Source organism: Coregonus lavaretus (assembly GCF_964263955.1).
Source record: "Coregonus lavaretus genome assembly, chromosome: 1".
Taxonomy (NCBI): Eukaryota; Metazoa; Chordata; class Actinopteri; order Salmoniformes; family Salmonidae; genus Coregonus; species Coregonus lavaretus.
In genome coordinates, this window is record NC_139988.1 from 40,581,405 (window position 1) to 40,603,509 (window position 22,105).

At 44.3% G+C, this 22,105-nt stretch overlaps 1 protein-coding gene across 1 annotated transcript in view; it reads right to left on the bottom strand.

Moving 5' to 3' along the window:
- Nucleotides 1-1,167: 1,167 nt before the first annotated feature.
- The window catches only part of LOC311131418 (C-terminal-binding protein 2-like), a 63,084-nt gene continuing 42,146 nt past the window's right edge, over nucleotides 1,168-22,105 (bottom strand). Inside the window, 9 exon segments of the mRNA XM_084164392.1 lie at nucleotides 1,168-1,377; nucleotides 1,379-1,445; nucleotides 2,733-2,859; nucleotides 2,946-3,073; nucleotides 3,164-3,294; nucleotides 3,816-4,030; nucleotides 4,161-4,367; nucleotides 4,938-5,082; nucleotides 11,141-11,295. Coding sequence (XP_084020518.1) covers nucleotides 1,261-1,377; nucleotides 1,379-1,445; nucleotides 2,733-2,859; nucleotides 2,946-3,073; nucleotides 3,164-3,294; nucleotides 3,816-4,030; nucleotides 4,161-4,367; nucleotides 4,938-5,082; nucleotides 11,141-11,295 — 1,292 coding nt within the window. The 3' untranslated portion in view covers nucleotides 1,168-1,260.

Sequence of the window (22,105 nt, forward strand, 5' to 3'; positions counted from 1 at the left end):
AGGTTTGATTTATAAAAATACCACAATGAAGAAAAGGTGGAAACACGTGAAACGATCCAGACTTTTTTTTCTTTCAGACATAATTTGGGGGAAAAGATTTCTGCAAAAGTTATTTTTCCTGAGTCAGTAACCTCAACTTCCAAACCCTTTCCTGTCTGGCTGGTGCTACTGTGTAGGTCCTTTTGGTGAGAAAAAAAACAGGACATTTTAAGAGAGCCCTCTAGCATACAAACACCTGTGACAATGTCCAAATCCATGATGTGGAGGTCCAGGTAAAAGCAGAGGTGCTTTTGCATGCATTTCTTATTTTGATATTTTTGTGACATACCACCACATGTAATTACTGAATCCGGAGTTGGAATGAAAGGCAATTAATCAACTGTTAAAAGTTTACATTGTCTAAGATTGCGATCATGACCTTTACAACAACAGTCTCTCATCCCCCTTGTGCGTCAGAACCTGGAGCTTTGAAGAAGCTCCTCAGAGAAACTAGATGTCTAAAAAGGAGTATACCAGATCAAAATATTCTCTATAATACATTGGGTGTTCTCAAGGTTTTCAGGTCCCATATTCACTTAAATTGAGTTTGGTTTCTGGATGGCAATTTGGGCTTATTATTTTTGTCTCGTACTGGTCATGAGGCTCAAGAGATCTGGCAACCCTGATGTGTCCATCAAATCCTGTCTGTACATTCAGGAGCCAGCAACCTACAGGGTGAGAGATGGACTAGGACAGGGTATAGAGGTCCCAATTGAGACTGCTGATGCCATTGGCAACACCAATTGTCTTTTTCTACTGTCTGAACTATGTCATTTCTTAATCATTTCTTTTTTCACATTGAAGAACAGAAAGACCGATATTCACTTGTAGGGTGGTCTCAGAACAGGGGAAAGAAAAATAGACACGTGAACTGAAATGATGGAATGGGGCAGGGTGGGGTTGGAGGCTGGCCAGTAACAGATGTCATTGTCCTTCCAAGCTCTCCTATTGGTGGGTCAGTCAAGGTGGACGGGCCGTAACTCTGGCATGCGGTAACAACGTGTCCCAGAAAACAGGATTTATTTATTTTTTTAAGAAAAAAAAAGAGGATCCTCTGAACATGAGTTTTGACGGTCCCCACTTTGGACTAGCAGTTGTGAATATATTCACTGTCCCCACTTGGTTCCGGTGTTCTGTGTGAACCCTAACGATCAGTCTGCTGGTCTAAGAGTGGGTGGGTCAGTTGTGTATATATGAACTCCTTCCTCTCTGGATGCAGAGTTATGGCTCGGTCATGTGCTCTCTCATGGGCTCCCCGTGTTTGGAGGGTTGGTTGGGGGACGGGGCCTGGGTGGGGTGGGTACCGGAGGGAAGGGTGTGGGCGATGGGCACCCCCCCCAGGCACCATCCCCTCCATTGGCCCATGGATCCCACCAGAGGCCACACCAACCACACCAGGGGGGTACCTGTGCCAGGGAGACATTGGTGAGGTCACATGGTACCATAACAATACCTCAGGTTACAACAACCTGATAAGCTACATTTAAAAACATGTGTTGCCTCAGTTTAGAAATGAGGCAAAGGATCAAATTCAGTGGTGAGAAAGTGAAGTCACACATTGGAGAAATAGTGTGGTGCAAAACAGTCATCATGAAATCTGAAAACTGATTCAACTCTTACATGTCAATTCTGGATTCAAAACGACCACAAGACCTCATCTGTTGTTCTTGGGAAACTGATAAACGTATCAGAGAAATATATCTTGATTTACTAAATCACTCAGATAACAAAATATAGTTCTATTTGGCATAAGGGAATGGTGTAGGACTAGGGATGGTAGGTCAAGGAAAGATTCCTGACAGAATATTTCAGGGGACAGACACTGAACTGTGTGAGAAAAAGGGGGGTTTAGAGGGAAAATGATACAAATGTCACAAATATACCCAAGTAGACCTCATACTTCCTGTGCAGGAATATGGAATACAACGCTGACTGTACCTACAATCAAATGGTTGCCATTATGTGCTACCTTGTAATAGATTTTTTAAATTATTTGTCATGGTACAAGTGGCTAGGTTTGGCCACATTTGTTGGTTTTGGGGTAGGAAATGGGGGGGTGCAATGAGAGGTTGGGCAGAGCGGGTATATTGGGTGGGAAATAAAGCAGACACAGACTATACTTTTCAGTATCATGAAAACCAACAGCAGTTCCTGCTTTGATCAGCACAGGTGGGCCTGAGCCCATCATTGTGGGTCAGCATTGGTAGTATTTACCTGGTTCTCTATTAGGTATATAATTTGTCTTGCATTCCCCCCGTTCCTATGGCCTGTACCATGGTTTGGTTGACTCGGCTGTGTAAGAGAAGTAGTTCAGTCCAGTTGAGACAGTAGGTATAGGGTGAGAGACAGAGGTCAATACTGTGACTTCCTGACAAATAATAGCAAGGGATGGTAGTTAGTAACTAATCAATGTTTCCCCCATAGCGCTTCATTTCCACTATATGCCACTACGGAAACTAAAATACCACCAATGTTAAATAGAAAAGACAATAAGTTATCATATTGAATACAGGGAACAAAACAAAACAATTCTGAGCTCGGAAATGACTCCTGCTGTACCAATAAATAATTGTATCCCCCTTTTTATAAAAAAATTTAAGTCCTGCTTATGTGGAATATATACGCAAGAGGAGGTGGACCTGACCAAAAATAGGGGTTCCCTACATAATGGTCTGTTTGGTTGTGATTGATACCTGTATGCGGCACCGTTGAGTTCGGGGTGCATTTGCTGCTGCATTTGCTGCTGTTCCACTGTCCAGGGAGCTGTGGTAACAAAGAACTCCTTGTTGACACAGTTTCGTAAACTGTCTGGGATACGGCCTGCATCGGAAAAACCAAAACATTCCAGTAAAGAATCAGCTCCAAATGAGTTTCTAAGTGTGATAAGTGTGTGTGTGTGTGTGTACCAGTGACGGCTCTGCGTATCTCTGTGGCGGCTGCCTCTCTCATCTCCAGCGAGGCCTGTTCACTGTACCAGGCCGTGTGAGGAGTACAGATCAAGTTAGGAGCATCCTTCAGAGGACCCTGGGTAAAACTACACACACCAGAGAAAGAGATTGGCTAAGGTGAACTGGATAATCGAGTTGATTAACTTATCTATTCACACAGATAAACACACACTCACCTGAAGGGTTCTGACTCATGGACGTCCAGGGCGGCCCCCCGTATCCTGCCCTCTTTCAGGGCCTGAGCCAAGGCCTTCTCATCCACCAGACCTCCCCGCGCAGAGTTAACCAGGAACGCACCCTGACGCATCTTAAACAAAAGTAGATATCTGCAATGAGATTAAGTGACATTCCCTCTCCTGGAGAATACACATGTGGGAGCCCACTTGTACAGTATGTGCCTGTAGTGGTGCTTTCAACCATAAAGCCCCAAGGTGCCCTGCAGTATGCTCCTCGTAACAACAGCTTAGATTCAAATCCCAAAAAGCAAATGGAATAAAACTTCTGTGTACCAAAAGATAGAGACAGAGATTCATTGAGCGTGGATAAAAGTGATCCCTTCATCTTGACAAAAGCTGAAATTCATTAATTAGCACATTAACCAGGTTCTTCCTTGATGAGACCGCCCCTCACATTTCAAAGAGGAAATTGATGTTAGACTTCTATAGCAGCATGCAGTATGAAAAGCTGACTGTAGGTGGCAGTGCTGATCACCAACTAGGCCACGAGGCTGGGTACACAGTACTGTACTGTGCATGGTAAATGATGGCCTATTTTAGGATTGTGTGTGTGTGTATGTTTGCATGCATGCATGCATGTGAGTGTGTGTACCTGTTTGATGGTGAAGTCGTTGATGAGGTGGTGGTTGTGTTCGTTCAGGTTGCAGTGCAGGGAGACACAGTCACTCTGGTAGAGCAAGTCCTGCAGGGTGTAGACACGCTGAACACCTAGCGAACGCTCCAGACCGTCCTGCAGGTACGGGTCGTAGAAGATCACGTTGAAGCCAAACACCTTGGCCCGCACCGCCACCGCCTGCCCTGAACGACCTTTAGACATACACACAAATACAGTGTCAGAAGCGGATCAGAATGTTATGGCTGTGTGGTGTGTATGTGAACCAAGGACTATCACAACTGAGTGCGTTACTGCCAAAGACAGACATCTCCTGTGACTCACCAAAGCCGATGAGGCCCAGCGTTTCTCCTCGGATCCTGGCGGCTCCGGACGCCACCTCTCTGATCTGCTCCACACTCTGGACCCGTGTACCCTCCCGGAGAGCCTGGTACAGCCAGGTGTTCCGCCGGTACAGGTTGAGAATATGGCACAGAGTGGAGTCGGCTGTCTCCTCCACCGCTGCCGATGGGATGTTACACACCGCGATGCCTGGCAAAGAGAGAGGGAAGACAGGATGAGGGAAGTAGAACACCAAAAATAAGTAGAAGCCCTGTGCACAGCAATGTGCTGGTTATGGAAGGAACAACTAAGTATCCAAGAAACATGTAGAAACATGTACCCACTTGGAAAGGCAACGAGTGACATTCATTCAAATTGAAGCTTTTCATAATAATAATAATAATAACAGTTAAAAAAAGGTAAGATTAAAGACACGTTTCACACCAGGCTACTATGTTTAATGAGGATTTTTGTTTTAATTATGAAGTGACATGCCTGGGGCAAAAATGAAATCTGTGGGGGAGTATTTCTTATCAATGCTTTCACAGCTGTTGTCTGTGTATTTAGGGGATAATGCTTCAACTACATGGTATGTATTGAAGTATACAAGTAGTGTTTGGTTTGGCTACATTCCATAAAGTCTTGGCTGCAGTGGGTTGTTGTTGCTGTTTCTATGTTGTGTCGGTCGTATTGGCCGATGCAATAAAATGTCCCCTTAGAGGATCAATACAGTTTGATCTTATACCTCTCTCCTCTATCCTCTCGGTTTCTCTCTCTTACCCATCTCTCCGGCTGCCTTGATGTCGATGTTGTCGTAGCCGCTGCCGATGCGGATGATGATGCGTAGAGCCTTGAATTTCTCCAGGTCTTCTCTGGTCAAGGTGATGGTGTGGTACATCATGGCCCCTACTGCCTCGTTCAGCACCTGATAGAGAAAAGGAGAGTCACCTTCATCATCATCATCATCATTAAAGGCATTTCATCATTATCTTTAAAAATTTTGAATAAACAAATCAAAAGCCCTGCATTATCAGAATCTGTATATGGAAACAAGGTGAGGGTGGAGACAGGCAGGGTCATAAACTGTATTGATGGTTATCCAGATCCCCAGATAGCATAGCAAGTGCACCCTGTCAGGCGCTTTGGGTAAATAATAGCTTTAAATTCTCCTCTGGCTAACTGCATTAGCTTGGCCTGCCAGATTAGCATAGCTGTGACTTTCCATAACATTTTTATTAGAGCTAGCTCGAGTCAGCACTAGATGGTAATTCAAGGTTAAAGCTCTCCTCATGCATTCATCTAATTGCTTAGGCTGTGCTGCTAGCCAGAGGCAAGTTTGGCTGGAGACAACACGTCCTGTGGGTTGTAATGACCAATGCTGTGTGAGTCATTAAGCAAGAGGGGTAATCGCTGAGCAATGTGTCAGACTAAATGGAAAAACTGAACGAGTGATTATTTTTTATAATGATGGTGGACCAGTATTAAAATATACAGTAGTTGTAAAAAAGCAGTTTGGTGTGGAAACCAAGAGACTGCCAGGACAGAGGCTGTTCTGGCGCGAGGGTGCGGGGGGCTCTGACTCCCACAGTGAGACCTGCTCCGTGGGCCATGCTGAGGATCGCTCCAGGGAGGGGGTCCCACAACCCTCCACACCCACCCCACCTTCCCCTGTCCCAGACGAGGTGGTTTCCGGGGCCCCTGAGAGCCCAGAGACCTCCCAGGTGTCAGTTGAACCTGAGCCCACGCAGGAGGGGAGCGAGGTGGGTACACAGGAAGGGGAACAGAGTATGGAAGAGAAGGAGAGACAGCCTGAGGGCCAGGAGGCAACAGGGGAGGCACCAGTGGAGGAGACAGGCAGATAGGACAGCCCCCAGGGCAGGGTTCTTTGAAACAGGCTCCGAGAGGTTCCAGGCCAGTCCAGCAGGTGTTGCAGAGCAGGGATTCATTCCATTCTCAAAGAATTCTCCCTTGCCTCTTTTCTTGACAACTGTCTCCTTGTAGATCTGAAGGGACTGGGATGAAAGATAATTAGATAGCAAAGGGTTCACTTAGACTACCAGAAGGGTAGGGAGTGCTATTGTCATTTTATCTCTTCTTTATTCTTTATTTCCAGTCCCATGATGACTGTGAGAGGGAGAGGTCAAGGGCTGAGGGAAGGAACCAGGATTTCAGAATGGAATCCAGCCTTAGTCTCTAGGGTTGTTTCCACAGCAGTCCAGAGATTGTGTCTGACTGTCTGAGGACTCGATCTCTCAATGGGTTAATAAATAATTATGTAGGAATAGAATTCAGACACCCTATAGGACCAGAGTTCAAGCAGGAACTACACCTGGGGCTGGGAGTCAAAGGTGAAGGGTTGTCTGAGGACTTCCTGGTTCATGGCCTCCACTCTACTTCAGTTGGTCTCGTCATGGCCCGGATGTAAAGCAGCTTATATGCAAGCCAAGTAACGTGTGACTAATACTGGAAATAAAACAATTTTAGATTGTATACACACCTTCTATTTCTATCCACTCAATCACCATGATGATCAGTAAAACCAGCTCTATATAGAGGGAAATGTAGTAGAACAAATTTAAGCATACTGTGATATGACTTGAACAAGAAAGAATACACGCATCCACCTGCTTCTGATCTTTAAACACTCCCACAGTATATGTGCACTACCCCGATAGACCCTCCACGGTTTGTCAAACAACCTCCTGTTAACATTTGCACATACTTGGGTCTGATTGGTGTACAATGTTTTTTTGTTTTTTTTTACAATATAAATGTATGTTTTTAATAATATTACCAATGGTGCTAACGTTTCCTTACGTCCATAAGCAAAGTCTTGCTTAACATGCATTCTGAGGAAATACTTAGTGGCTATACTGTATGTTGATGTTTCCTGTGAGAAAGACATGCAGTAGCCTAGTAGCTATTATAATACCTAGAATGAAGATAGCATATTTGCAGGTTAAAGGATTTGGTTTCAATGCAGGGTTGTAAAAAAAAAAAAAGAAGATAAAAACAGATGTATTCCATTTGTTCACTACCTTATTTAATGTTGCACATACAGTGGGGGTAAAAAGTATTTAGTCAGCCACCAATTGTGCAAGTACTCCCACTTACAAAGATGAGAGAGGCCTGTAATTTTCATCATAGGTACACGTCAACTATGACAGACAAATTGAGAAAAAAAAATCCAGAAAGATTTTTAATGAATTTATTTGCAAATTATGGTGGAAAATAAGTATTTGGTCACCTACAAACAAGCAAGATTTCTGGCTCTCACAGACCTGTAACTTCTTCTTTAAGAGGCTCCTCTGTCCTCCACTCGTTACCTGTATTAATGGCACCTGTTTGAACTTGTTATCAGTATAAAAGACCTGTCCACAACCTCAAACAGTCACACTCCAAACTCCACTATGGCCAAGACCAAAGAGCTGTCAAAGGACACCAGAAACAAAATTGTAGACCTGCACCAGGCTGGGAAGACTGAATCTGCAATAGGTAAGCAGCTTGGTTTGAAGAAATCAACTGTGGGAGCAATTATTAGGAAATGGAAGACATACAAGACCACTGATAATCTCCCTCGATCTGGGGCTCCACGCAAGATCTCACCCCGTGGGGTCAAAATGATCACAAGAACGGTGAGCAAAAATCCCAGAACCACACGGGGGGACCTAGTGAATGACCTGCAGAGAGCTGGGACCAAAGTAACAAAGCCTACCATCAGTAACACACTACGCCGCCAGGGACTCAAATCCTGCAGTGCCAGACGTGTCCCCCTGCTTAAGCCAGTACATGTCCATGCCCGTCTGAAGTTTGCTAGAGTGCATTTGGATGATCCAGAAGAGGATAGGGAGAATGTCATATGGTCAGATGAAACCAAAATAGAACTTTTTGTTAAAAACTCAACTCGTCGTGTTTGGAGGACAAAGAATGCTGAGTTGCATCCAAAGAACACCATACCTACTGTGAAGCATGGGGGTGGAAACATCATGCTTTGGGGCTGTTTTTCTGCAAAGGGACCAGGACGACTGATCCGTGTAAAGGAAAGAATGAATGGGGCCATGTATCGTGAGATTTTGAGTGAAAACCTCCTTCCATCAGCAAGGGCATTGAAGATGAAACGTGGCTGGGTCTTTCAGCATGACAATGATCCCAAACACATTGCCCGGGCAACGAAGGAGTGGCTTCGTAAGAAGCATTTCAAGGTCCTGGAGTGGCCTAGCCAGTCTCCAGATCTCAACCCCATAGAAAATCTTTGGAGGGAGTTGAACGTCTGTGTTGCCCAGCGACAGCCCCAAAACATCACTGCTCTAGAGGAGATCTGCATGGAGGAATGGGCCAAAATACCAGCAACAGTGTGTGAAAACCTTGTGATGACTTACAGAAAACGTTTGACCTGTGTCATTGCCAACAAAGGGTATATAACAAAGTATTGAGAAACTTTTGTTATTGACCAAATACTTATTTTCCACCATAATTTGCAAATAAATTCATAAAAAATCCTACAATGTGATTTTCTGGATTTTCTTTCCTCATTTTGTCTGTCATAGTTGACGTGTACCTATGATGAAAATTACAGTCCTCTCTCATCTTTTTAAGTGGGAGAACATGCACAATTGGTGGCTGACTAAATACTTTTTTTCCCCACTGTAGTATGTCTTAATTTAATTAAAACCTTTAAAATCATTTATTTTGAATTTTTTATTCTCAAATTAAGAACAAAATCTATAATTTGTCGCAATAACTACTTTGATTAAGAATTATGATTCCTGACTTGAAATGACACAACGATATTTCCGTCCTGCTTCCATTACAATCTCTATTTGATTTCACATACATTTTCTCTAAGCTCTTTGTCAAGGATCCAGTTCTATGTTCCTTCCATACCATTGTCTTCAAAAGGGAGATGTTATCTAGGCCTCCTGTAGCTCAGTTGGTAGAGCATGGCACTTGCAACGCCAGGGTTGTGGGTTCGTTTCCAACGGTGGGCCAGTAAGAAAAATGTATGCACTCACTAACTGTAAGTCGCTCTGGATAAGAGCGTCTGCTAAATGACTAAAATGTAAAAAAAATGGATGGACTCAACCCAATAGATGTTAACAGGAAAGTTTTTCAAAATTATGCGAGGAGAGTTTGTGTGGGGGTGGAGTGGTATCGGTACACCACTCTATTGTACAGATAAAAGCTGATATAATGCTAAAGACTCATTTGTATCAATTCACTCACTAACTCATGGTATCAAGTCCACAAACAGATGGTTAAACTTCTTACATTGTTCTGACATCAGAGGGAAAGATAACATGCTAGCATGCTAACCCTTTTGCCCACACAACACAGCATAGAGTGATAAGTCAGCACCAAAACATGATGAGAGCACGCTAGCATTGCTTTGAAATGAGTGAGTCATTGTAACATACAGATTCAGGCTCCTGTCAGGGAACTAACTTGGCTCATCTTTCTCAGGCGATGCATGCAGAGGCAGCAGCGTGTGTGTTTCAGTATGTATGATGAAAGTGTGTGAATTTGTGTGTATGAGAGGTGAAGTGTGTGTATGTGTAAATGTGAGTCAGCATGTGTGTGTATGAGTTTGTTTGTATTTGAGCCTGTGTGTTTGAGCCAACGTTAGTGGTTTGTTTGCATGTGAGTGTGGGGCCATTTCTCCTCTCGTGTGTGTGAAGTGCAACTTCTGCTGTCTCTGCTGACTCGTAGACAAAGGCGGGAGCTCTGTCAATATCTCTACACCCAGGCCAGGCAGCCTCGCTGTGTAATGTATGCGCAAACAATAGCTGTTTGGACAGAAAGGCCTTGGTGTGTGTGAGCAGGGGAGCGGCCAGGGTCCAGAGAGAAGCGTGTCAAAAGTGGTCAACAGAACCCGGGTCCTATTTTTCCTCTCACTTTCTCCTTCCTTCCCTCCATCCATCCAACCCTTTCTATTTTCCAATCTCACTCGCTCTCTCTGTGCATCACACCCAAATATATATTTTTTAATGGTTCAAAATGTCCTTTGCTGACAAAAGATATGTCAACAAACCGTGTTAACAAGAACACAGGCAATTTGATTATCACTGATTATTAGGGTTTTCAACACTGATAAACTGTAAGGTCAACATACACAATATATGGAAATTGTTTTGCTTTGTTAAAGACGCAATATGCAGAAATCGCTACGCTCTAATAGTTCACCTAATGTCAGTTTGTGACAAAACAAGCAGTCATTGTGTAGAGAATCATTGTACCATCTAAACCGCTGTGCAATATATTTTCTATAACCAAATTTGTATTTTCAGCTGTTTGAAGCTGGTGAACAAAACTGAAAGCAAAAGATGCAAAAACTTAACTTAAGAACGGGAAGCATAGAAATAGAGCACATGGAACAGATCTACTGCTTCTTAGACTTGCTTTCAATTATAATGATTTATAACTCACATGTGAATTTGGTTGATCGCCCAAAAAGTGACATATTGCAGCTTTAACAACCTTTTTGCACATTTAGTACTTTACATGAAGAGGGGAAGATTTTATTTTGCACTGGTATATTGCAGATATAGCTAGCTCAGTATACTATGACATTCCTTTCTCATAACCAGCCTCTCTATTTAACAACCAGAGGAGAGGAGGAGCACACTGACACCCAATGACATGAAATCATAATGAAATCACTGGGAGAGCCAATATACTGTACTGCAATATCAGTTTTATGTTACAGAAAGAGAAGAGTGAGAGGAGGAGGGGTGAATAAGGGGGAAAAGGAGGAGGAGAGGGGGAGGAGGAGGGGGGGGGGGCATGAAAAGAGCTACAGTTTGAATTGAGGGTATGCACATTGTTAAGGCTTATTCTTTTGTGGAAGCCCATGTAGTCTCAGTGTGTAGTGTGTAACGTGTGCCTGTATGTGTGTGTGTGTGTGTGTGTGTGCGTGTGTGTGTGTGCGTGTGTGTGCGTGCCAGCGCGTGAAAGAGTGGGCGTACGTGGGTAAGTGTGTGTTGTACCTTCTCATGGATCTCCTGTGTGGACTGGGCGTCACAGAAGGCGACAGTGGCCAGGTCTTTGAGGATAGGCATCTCGACTGTACAGTCACGTCCATCCAACAGGGCCACTAGGGGGCGAGGGTGCATGGGCCCATTCATGATCTGGGGCCGGATACCTACAAAGCGAGAGACAGAGCGAGAGAGAGAGGGAGAGAGGTGTTAATTATGAAGCCTCCCTAAAGCACACACAGCAGTTACAGTAGAGTACTGTAAGACACACGACACAGGAAACCTAATGAAAACCTCAAGGGTCAGAACATTGTCAACAATAAACCACATGGGAGTATAGATTGCCGTGTGTGGAGTCTCTTTTTAACAGGACAGAACCTTGTCAAAGACATTGGATGTGCGTATGCAATCTTCACACGCATGCACATGCACATACACAAGATATTTACTGTGAAGACTGACAGTTTGGTACAATGAATGCTCTAACTCAAACTGAACTGAGTGCTCTTCACTACCATCTCCCTCTAACCTGGTAAGACAGATCAATAACACACTCAACACTTCCTGAAATAACCAACACCTCTTCTGTGTCTCATGATGTGACTCCCGGTAACTCCAGACACCAGGGAACAAGGCCTTTCACCTTATGAGGTCACTCCCACCATTTCACAACCCTGCAGGGGCAGTTTGTGTGTGTGTGTGTGTGTGTGTGTGTGTATGTATGCACACACACCTAAGCAATCACACACACACACTTGTCTTCTGTATCTGTTACAGTCTCATACTATAGACCACAATATCTCGACCTTCTCCACACACCTCATAATAACACCAATGAATCATCCCTGGAGCTTCAACGGTAACACACCAGTGAGCTACAGTACCTAGCCAACTCCAGAGATACAATTCAAGAAGAGACAGAGAGAAAAAGAGAAGAGTGACTGGACAGAATGGAACAAAAAAAAGGAAAGTGGGGAAGTTCACACCACTCCTCCATCGCTCCCTCGCTCCCTACTGCTGTTGTCATGGTGATTACAGGATTTGGGCAGGATTATGAAATATTTTATTTAGTGGCATCTGTGCTGCTGGGGAGCAGATCTGAGATTTTCTCTCAGCACTCTGTCGCAAGAACTGTACCCTGTGCCCGTTGAATGAGAACACAAGATAGCATCAGGAATACAAAAGAGAATACATAGAAATGTGTCAGAATGTAACACCAAAATAATGTGCTTTACGATAACACTCTTTGGTTTTCCATTAGTTTTTAGCAATAACAAAACCCAGCTAACCACAACATCCTAAACTGAATCCAGCCTAATAAATGTATGAAATTTGTCTTGGTGGCAGGAACCAGGGAGGTTAAAATCATAAGGTGATGGTAGGGATAGCGCTGAATGAGAAACATATTTTCATACAGTACACCCTATAGAGCACCTATAGACATCCTGTATAATGTCACAGCTGTGACAGACAGCCAGTATCCACTGAGGTCACCACTAAGCCATGTGAGTGTGGAGGAGTTGGGAAAGGCTAGTGCATAGATTTGATCATGGGCTAGTGTCTCTGTGCCTCTCACTGTGTCAAATCAACTCTCACAGCCTTGTACATGAAGGAGCGCCGAGGAAGGAAATTGCCATGACAATATTGCTCTTTACAATTGAGTGAATAGGGCACCTACAGCATCAATATCCCTGGAAGAGTGGTCAATATAGCTATACATTGCACAGTTCAGGGACTATGCAGGGTGCTCTGAAGTAAAATACTGTTCCACAGACACACACCAGAGTCTCCTAATACCCCCCATTAACATAGCACAGATAAAAACAACCTCTTTCAAATACCCTATTAGCCGGGAGCAGAGGGTCTCTCTCTGTCTCACTGAGCTCTTAAGTACGGGCCATTCTACTGCCAATGTTTGTCTATGGAGATTGCATAGCTGTGTGCTCGATTGTATACACCTGTCAGCAACGGGTGTGGCTGAAATAGCCAAATCCACTGATTTGAAGGGGTGTCCATATATCTTTGGCCATGTAGTGTATTTGCTGCAGTGTGCAGGTCCTATAGGCCTAGTGGTTGAGAAGATATTTTCTCTCTCTCTCTGTATCTCTCTTCCCCCTACTTCCCTCTCTCTCTCTCTCTCTCTCTCTCTCTCACACACACACACACACACACACACAGATAAGAGGCTGGCGGAAAACTGGCAACACTGTAGGAAGTGGGTCAATATACTTATGATTCATTATTACCTTGTGGCTAATAGACTTTCAGCACCCTAATAAGACCGAATAAGAAGCTGTGCTAAATACATGATAAATTGCTGGTTAATTAGCTACTAATGAGAGCCTAATGAGGACCTAATACCTGGTCAAAAATTCTGAAGAGCTTCTTAAAGCAGCCTGGGAGAAAACAACATGAGGCAAGTCACGCCTCCACCTTCTATGAAAGGCAAGTCACGCCTCCACCTTCTATGAAATGCAAGTCACATCACGTCAAATGTGCTACAGCTCCATACTGTACCAGTATGTTCTTAATGCCATAATGCAATACTAATGTATGCATACATGTTCTGGATAATCTGAAAATAGAGTGAAGATGAACAGATACGCACACACACATGTGCAAAAACTCACCAGCACACACACACACACACACTGCTCACAGGCACGCACACACAGTTGGAGTGGATTCATCCAGTCCAGCTGCTCTTGTTGGCTAGCTCTGTTCCCCATGGGATCCCACATCATTACAGAACTGATATGTCCTCTGGGATCTCATAACCACAGCTGGTCCAGGACCAGTGCTTATGCAACCCACGTGGTTCTATGAACCACACTCATGTGATAAGTAACATTGCCAGAGACACCAAGACTTGTGTTAGCTACCCAAGCAGTGATTCTCAACCAATTTGCTACCAGGAACAGACAGCTAATAGGGTCTGACTCTCTCCCTTGAGGATCACTGAAATGAAAACTAGCTCAGGAGATCTACATTTGTGCCAGCTAACATCCCAAGGATCGGGTGCAAGGCCGTACCCAGGGCAAACTGTGAAGTTCCTAGTTGTGGGTCCTGATATCCGCCGCCAGGAACCTGTGCATTCCGGGAACCAAACATGAAGTTACAGTTGTGTGTCCAATCAAACCCACCACCACAGCTGGTCCTGGATCAGCACTTACAGACTTATAATCCAGCCTGGCAATGTGTCTCACCCTCCTCTGTGCTAAATGCACTGGTCTGTTTAGCACCATGGGAATTTGGCAGACTAGCCTGAGCCCCACCCAACACCTGTGTCATAGGAAACCAGTGCAGGGGTAAACACTAGTCAAAACAGGGTGGAGAGCCTACACAGTAGACAAGATATTAGGCTCATTTTGAGGGAGAAAATATTAAATGAGCCCTTTGTTTTAGTGGATAAAGATGCCACTGTAACTTTTGAAGCCACCAAGTTGATACACTTCATAGTTAATAGATAATCATTTACTACACCCTGAGCTACGTAAATACAGGAGATACTATTTGGCCTATGGTCTATGTGCTTAAGTGGAAACAAATGTAGACAATTTTACTCTATTTCCTCTGCATTATTATCAAAGAACACTAACACAACCAATAGATGACGTTGCTCTGAGACTCACAAGGAAGTGTGTCACCACCATGCAGTGTGGTTGTGATACTGCTCCCGAGATGAGCTTGAGATTGACACCAGGCCAGTATGAACGAAGCTGTCAGAGAGCAGAGAGACATGAGCATCCATCCACAGATAAAGCCCAGATGTTCTGCCACTAAAAACCTTTTTGGATTCTGACAAAATAAATAGAAAAAACATTCATAGAAATGTGCTTTTCCCTCAGAGAATACGATGGGGTGTCTAGTTCCCATTTGGAAGCCTGATCATAGTTCTTATTCTCCGCTGCCAGAGGATGAGTCACAGATGAGAATAATTTCCTAAAGAGAGCAAAACAATTGAGAAACAATCCCTCATTTTAATTTTCTCATCAGTTTCTCTTCCGTTTCTCTTGGAACTTGAGTTGTATTTCATTAGTAGCGGCCATACTATTGTATGCCGTCATTTGTAAGCTAACTCACTTTGTACCCTTCTTTAAGTACCCTTCAAATAACAGAATGAGTGATATGCTGTGATATTTCTGTGTGTCTCATTTCACATTTACTTTAAAAGACTAACGGTCAGCTGTTAGTACAAGTTTCCTGACAGAAGACCCAGCTTTGAGGTAGAAATGGACCACCTTGAGACACCAAAGACTGTCTCACATACCCGATACGTTGTTGTTTACATGCTGCATAGTTCCAGTAACAATGTCCTATCTGGAAACAAACAGTTTAGCATACTTGCTAATAGAACAGTGAGATAGTTTGACTAATTAAGGGAGTGTTGCACTCCCCCTGTTCTCCGATCAGGTTTTCCGCAACAGATTATGGGTAGAAATGTGCACGATTATTCAAATATCTGACCGGACGTTAGTATTCGAATACCTGTGTGAGTATTCATTTTTGCAAGAAAAATACATTAAAGGCTTTTTCTAAATTAAATTAAAATATCCATGTGACATTGTTGCATATAAGAATATACCATGACATTTCAAATTATACATTTTATAAAACAACAAACTTTTCAATTGCGTTTTTATGACATGCGCCCCATAAAAAGACTGGTAGCCAACCGGTAGCCTTTACCTGTGTAGCTTGTTGTTTATGTTGGCCAATCAAATCGGCAAAGAGGCTCAATGTGTAGCTAGTGGAGAGTTAGTTCACTAATGCAACGCAAGATGGAATTAAATTATGGAATAAAAAGTTAGCAAAATGAGAAGGAGTAGGCTACAATGAGCAACCAACAGGTAGGCTGTTGTTTTATCTGAATAATTGAGTAGAAAGCGCAGCATGTGGCCTCAAATAGCCTAGCTAGCTAGCTAACTGGCTACTCTAGTCAAGACAGACACTGTTATATGGGATGATAAATAACATTGTGGCTGCTACAAGTTAGCTAGTCTTGTCTGTAGCCGAGTTGCCTCTCTCTCCATCCGTCTGCTCGCTCCCATCTGATCATACACCGGCACCTCCACAGCTGCATCAATAGAGCGCCAGCCTCTCTCCCTAGAACAGCAGTGCTCAGGTTAAAAACGTAAGTAAAAAAAAAAGTTATAACTAATATACAAAAAATACATGTATTTCGAATACCCTGATATCCGCCAACAATGTATGATTCTATTCGAATAGTACAATTCTTTCAAACCCCCATCCCTAATTATGGGAATAGCTGTCTCTTTCAATCTAAACCACCCCCTGGCTTTCATCATCCATCCACTCTCATTCTGCCTTTCTCTAATTCTCTTTCATGGATAAGTGTGAGAAAGATGACAAAACACAGCCCCAATGGCTAAAGTATGTGTGTGATACGTTCAATACATCTACCCTGGCCTCTAGTTACCAGCCCGTTGAACGATAAAACTGAGAAAACAAAAGGAAGTGAGGAGGATTTTCCATGGCGCGGTGATGTCAGGGCTATGCCGCTGTGCTGTCGCCAAGCTCAGAATGGGGTTTTATAGAATCTGCTCTCTTTCCTAATGTAGATAAAGAGCCAAGAGGGGCTCAATGGCTTAGGACCAACAGCTGGTTCTTGTTACCTAGCAACTCCCTAGCTGAGGCCACGGTTACAGGTTGGCTCAGAGTGGGGGTCTCACTCTCCTGACTCAATATGGCAACCAGTGGTGAGACAGACATCTTCACTCAAACTAACAGGCCTCCAAAACTGGCACACCGAAAGAAAGAGAGGTTCTGACTCCAACTAAGAAAACAACAAACGAGAGGTATGTGAATGTGTTATGTCTTTGTGTATCAATATATTCCAGGAGCATGAATAAGAGTAACGTGTGTCTATGGCTGGTCAGTAGCCAAAAGCAGCATGGTTTAAGTCCTGCTGCAGAGACAGTACGTGGATGGGTAGTGACATGGCAGCGTTTCTCTCTGGAGTTTCCTCTCATTTCTACTGGAGCTCTGCCAGAGCACTGGAACATTGCACTGCCTCAGAGGGCCAGCTCCCAATCCACATGCATCAAATAAAAAAAGCACACACACACAATACACATGGACACACAGAGGCACACACATATGCACACACACATGCATGCATGTATGCATTCATGTACACACAAAACACAGCCTCCCGGTGCCCCTCCTCTAACCCCCTATATAGAATAAATAAGGAAAAGGTCAGGACTCACTATTGTACAGCATGAATCAGCACGGGGTCAGAACATGAGCTACGGTACATACTGTGTGTGTATATGCTTGTGTGTGAGCAAGAGAGAGAGAGAAAGAGAGAGCAAGAGGGTAAAGAGCATATCATCTTCTTTTGTTGGCAGGTTTTTCCCTTCCAGACCCTATCTGGACCATATCGGCGCCCTGCCCCCTCTCACACTTCCCAGCACACCCTATCCCCCCTGTAGACACACAAAGCCCCTGCTTGTCCTCCCTCTGCCTGCCATCCTTCCCCACTCATCACCACCCTGCTGCCCCTGCCCTGTTACCAGCCCCACCAACCAACCACTCCCCTGCCAAAAGAAAGAGAGGGCAGAAAGGGGGGCCAGAGAAAGAAAGGGAGAAGAGATACAGGGAAATAAGAGCGAGTGGAGGAGCTGGAGAGGGGGAGAACGAATGAGATATAACGAGACCATGATAGAGAGAGGGAGAAAGACGTGAAAGAAGGTCCTTCTTCCTAAATGGCAGCCTTTGTGCTTCCTCAGCGAGGCTCCCTTTCTAGAGCACAGTTGGGGGCCAGAGACAAAAGCAGGCGACTAGTGGACAGCACACTTCAGCTCCCATTCAACCACACTGGCATTCTTTACACAGGGAACTACCACACATGGACCGTATATACACCACAGGGAGGAAAAAACACACACACACAGCACTGCCTGCCATGTAGACACAGACTCTCTGGGATTTATTGTGGTAATAACTACATACTGTTTACAAAGGAGCTAAACACTGTATAAGATCATGCACCCCACAAACACAGACATCACTCACTCATACTACTGGTAACACGCACAACCATTCTTCAATGACCACCCCCCAACACTCCCGACACCCAATTACAACCCCCCCTCGATCTTCTCTGTTCACTCACTCGCTTTCCTACCCTTTGATTTACATGGTTCACTGGTTTCAAGCCAAGTGGAGAGACAGATGCACACACACACACACATTATTTCATGACACACTTCATTGCAGACAAATTGAGGTTCAATTGCCTCAAGCCTTTACAGACCCCCCTCTACACACATGCTCCCATACATGACACCCCACACAGGTACACTTACACATGCGCGCACACAACACACATACACACACACACACACACACACACACACACAGAGAGAACAACCAACAGGAAACATGCTTCTTGCCTGGGAAATGCGGTCTCCACATTCTTCAGATTAAGAGAGGCACATGGCAGTGGCAGAAGGAAATAAAAAAAAGAGAAGTGGGCAGGGGGGATTCTCCGAGTGTGTCCTGAGGGTATCCCCTCCGCCGCCTCCTCTCTTTTACCCCCTCCCTCCTCTCCTCCTTTTCCCTCTCTCCTTTCTTCTTGCTCAGTCTCTATCTGTCAGTCGTTGTCCAAAAGCACCTTTCACCTTCCCCTCAGCTGTTCCATCCTTGCGAGCCGTGTGGGGGGTGACAGGAGCAGTAGGGGGTTCAGGGCAGGGGGGTCAGGTTGGTTGGATTATGAATAGTCTCGGACTGAGAAGAAGCGTCACTTATTTTACCTCCGGGGCATAAACCGCTCTTTTCCAGTCAGCATCCGCCAGCAATCTCCTCTCTTCTCCTCTCGTGGATCGCAAATATCTTCTGTCTCCGTCTTTGTCTTTCTCTCTCTCTCTCTCTCTCCCTCCCACCCTACTGCACGCTCCGTTCTGGCTATTTAGATCGCAGGCTTTCTCCACCAGCCTTTGTGTGAGGCCGAGAGCGAGAAAGAAAGAAAGGAAGAAAGAAAAGACAGAGCAAACCAGAGAGCCTCAGCTACGCAGGGAAAAAAAGAGGAAAATGAAAAGAAAGAAAATCCCTAAACGAGTTCCAGTCAAAACGAGTGGTGCGGCGCTCCTGGCGCGGACGACTCACTCTTCCGTTCGCTCTGCTTGCACTCAACACATTTTCCTCCCCTCTTTTTTCCCCCTTCCCCCTTCCCCCTTTCCCCCACTCTCCCCTTCGCTCAGTTTTATTATTTGTGATCTGGCCTTCACTGCATTTTAAGACCGCCAGCCCCCTTTTTTCCACTTTCCCTCTCCCTCCTTTTCACACTCTGTTATTTCCCTCCTGCTTCCCCCTTCCCCCATTCTTCACAAAACATCCCATTTATTTTCACACCCAATCACTGAAGTACACATATGGTGTGTTCTTCTCTGAAACCTGCATTGTCCACCTAATGTCTAATGGATCAACAAAAGATTGCAGTAAAATATCAACATCATCACCTGCCAACATTAAGTGTAACAGACACACAAGGGCAAATAAACAGAAATACACAAATGTGTGTGCATGCATACACAAAAAAAAACAAGGAAGAAAAGAATGAGACTGCGGTTAAGGATTACTAAAGGGTTACGTCGACAAAGAACTGGAAATCTGGAAAAACTAGAAATATCACTGGCATGTTTTCGAGCATATTCCCAGGAAAGTAACCTCTCCTACAATCAGCTGCATGTTGTCCCTTAAATGATCACAACCTCGCATGGTTTGGTGGCTTGTGTCACCAAGTTTGTCATGACAATACATTGACGTACACAACCATAGGACATGCACACCTACATACAAACGTGCCCACACACATGCATGCACACGCACACAGTTAACCCTTTTCTGAACCCACTCCTCCAGTGGTCTTGGTGGCAGTGACAGCAGTGAAGGATTAATGAATTCTCAGCCAAACTCAGTCAGACAAAACCAGGTCAGAGACACAGAGGGAGAGTATAGAGCTGAGCTTCCCCTGCTAGAATGCACACACTGTAGAGCAGGGGTCGGCAACGGGCCAAAACCGGGTGAGGGGGATTTTAGTTTTGGTCAAAAACAAAAAAAAATTCACCAGGAATTCAGCTAAAAATGAGTTTGATGTAGGAAATCAGTTCCCAAGTATTCCCACAAATAAAAAAGGAGATGTGATCGTGTCTCAATGTAATCAAGGTAAGAAATGATTGTTATTTTCAAATACAATAATTTCATACCTTGATTACATTGAGGCACAATGTAATCAAGGTATTAAACACACTTGCACTCTGTAACAGTCTAATTAGCCTCAGTGCTGTTCTAAACCCCAAAAAAGGACTAACAGATTGTTTACTTCTAGGGCTAGTAGTCTGAAGGAGTACATTTAAGCCACAGATGGAGCTCACTGACAAAATGCCCTACAACAGGACTTAACAGGATTTATAAATACAGGTTAACAAGTCTGCCTTCAATTAGAGGTTATTCTACAACCACAACACAACCTTCTAGGAACAAACACAAACACCACTTCAGTGTGCGAGAATGGAAAACCATTAATTGACATTAATGTTAGAAATTGCATCTATGCCTAACATATCAATGACAAAGATAGTTTGATTAGGAAGCTTGTTTTCAATGACTTCCTTAACCAAACCCGATCTATAGAGTATACAAAATATTAAGAACACCTGCTCTTTCCATAATATAGACTGACGAGGTGAAAGCTATGATCCCTTATTGATGTCACTTGTAAATCCACTTCAATCTGTGTAGATGAAGGGGAGGAGACCAGTTAAATAATGATTTTTAAGCTTTGAAACAATTGAGACATGGATGGTGCATGTGTGCCATTCAGAGGGTGAATGGGCAAGACACAAAATGTAAGTGCCTTTGAACGGGGTATGGTAGTCCTTGCCAGGCACACCGGTTTGTGTCAAGAACTGCAACGCTGCTGGGTTTTTCACGCTCAACAGTTTCACAGTTTCCCGTGTGTATCAAGAATGGTCCACCACCCAAAGGACATCCAGCCAACTTGACACAATTGTGGGAAGCATTAGAGTTAACATGGGCCAGCATCCCTGTGGAACGCTTTTGACACCTTGTAGAGGCTGTTCTAAGGGTAAAAGGGGGTGCAACTCAATATTAGGAAGGTGTCCCTAATGTTTGGTATACTCAGTGTACATCCACCAATGTGTCAGCCTAGTAGAAGACATGTTCTGCATATTGTCGCTAATTGATGCTAACGCATCGGTTTTGTGAGGGATATATATATATATAGAGAGAGAGAGAGACAGAGAGACAGAGGAGGATGGCACAGCAGCAGGTGGACTCCAGATGTTGTGTCTTGAGGGGAGGGTGTCTCAGCTCTGGAGCTCCTCTTTTCTCATTATGCTCTCTCCATCGCTCTCTTCTGTGTGACATGAGCCATCTGGCCTGGTAACACAGTGAGCAAGAGAGAGGAGGGAGAGAAAAGCTCCCCTATACCCTCCTCCTATACACTGTCTACAGAGAAACGCACAAAGACACACATACAGTAAGTGAAAAGTTATGCACACACGCATGCATGCAAGTACACGAACGCATGCAAGTACACGCACAGGCATGCACACACACACACACACACACACACACAGCTGGGCTCTGTTCCAGCTGAAGGCAGAAAGCTCTTTGGGGAGATGTCAGCTCACAACACCAGGGATGGAGTTACAGGACAACACACACCATTTACACACACACAGCTGGAATAGATAAAGGAGGTGTAGCGAAGCTTGCTTATCAGTGCTGATGTTGTCTTGCCGGAGACCTGATGATAGTGTCCGACTCAGCACTAGAGCCTTAATGAGCTAACACATTCATGTGCTGCTGGTGTGTGCGGAATTAAATCCCAGGTGAGGTCGTTTCAGCGAAATCCCTCACATAAGGTTTAGAAGTTGGATAAGACTTGATAGCGAAATATTAAAAATGTACAAAGCCATTAGATCT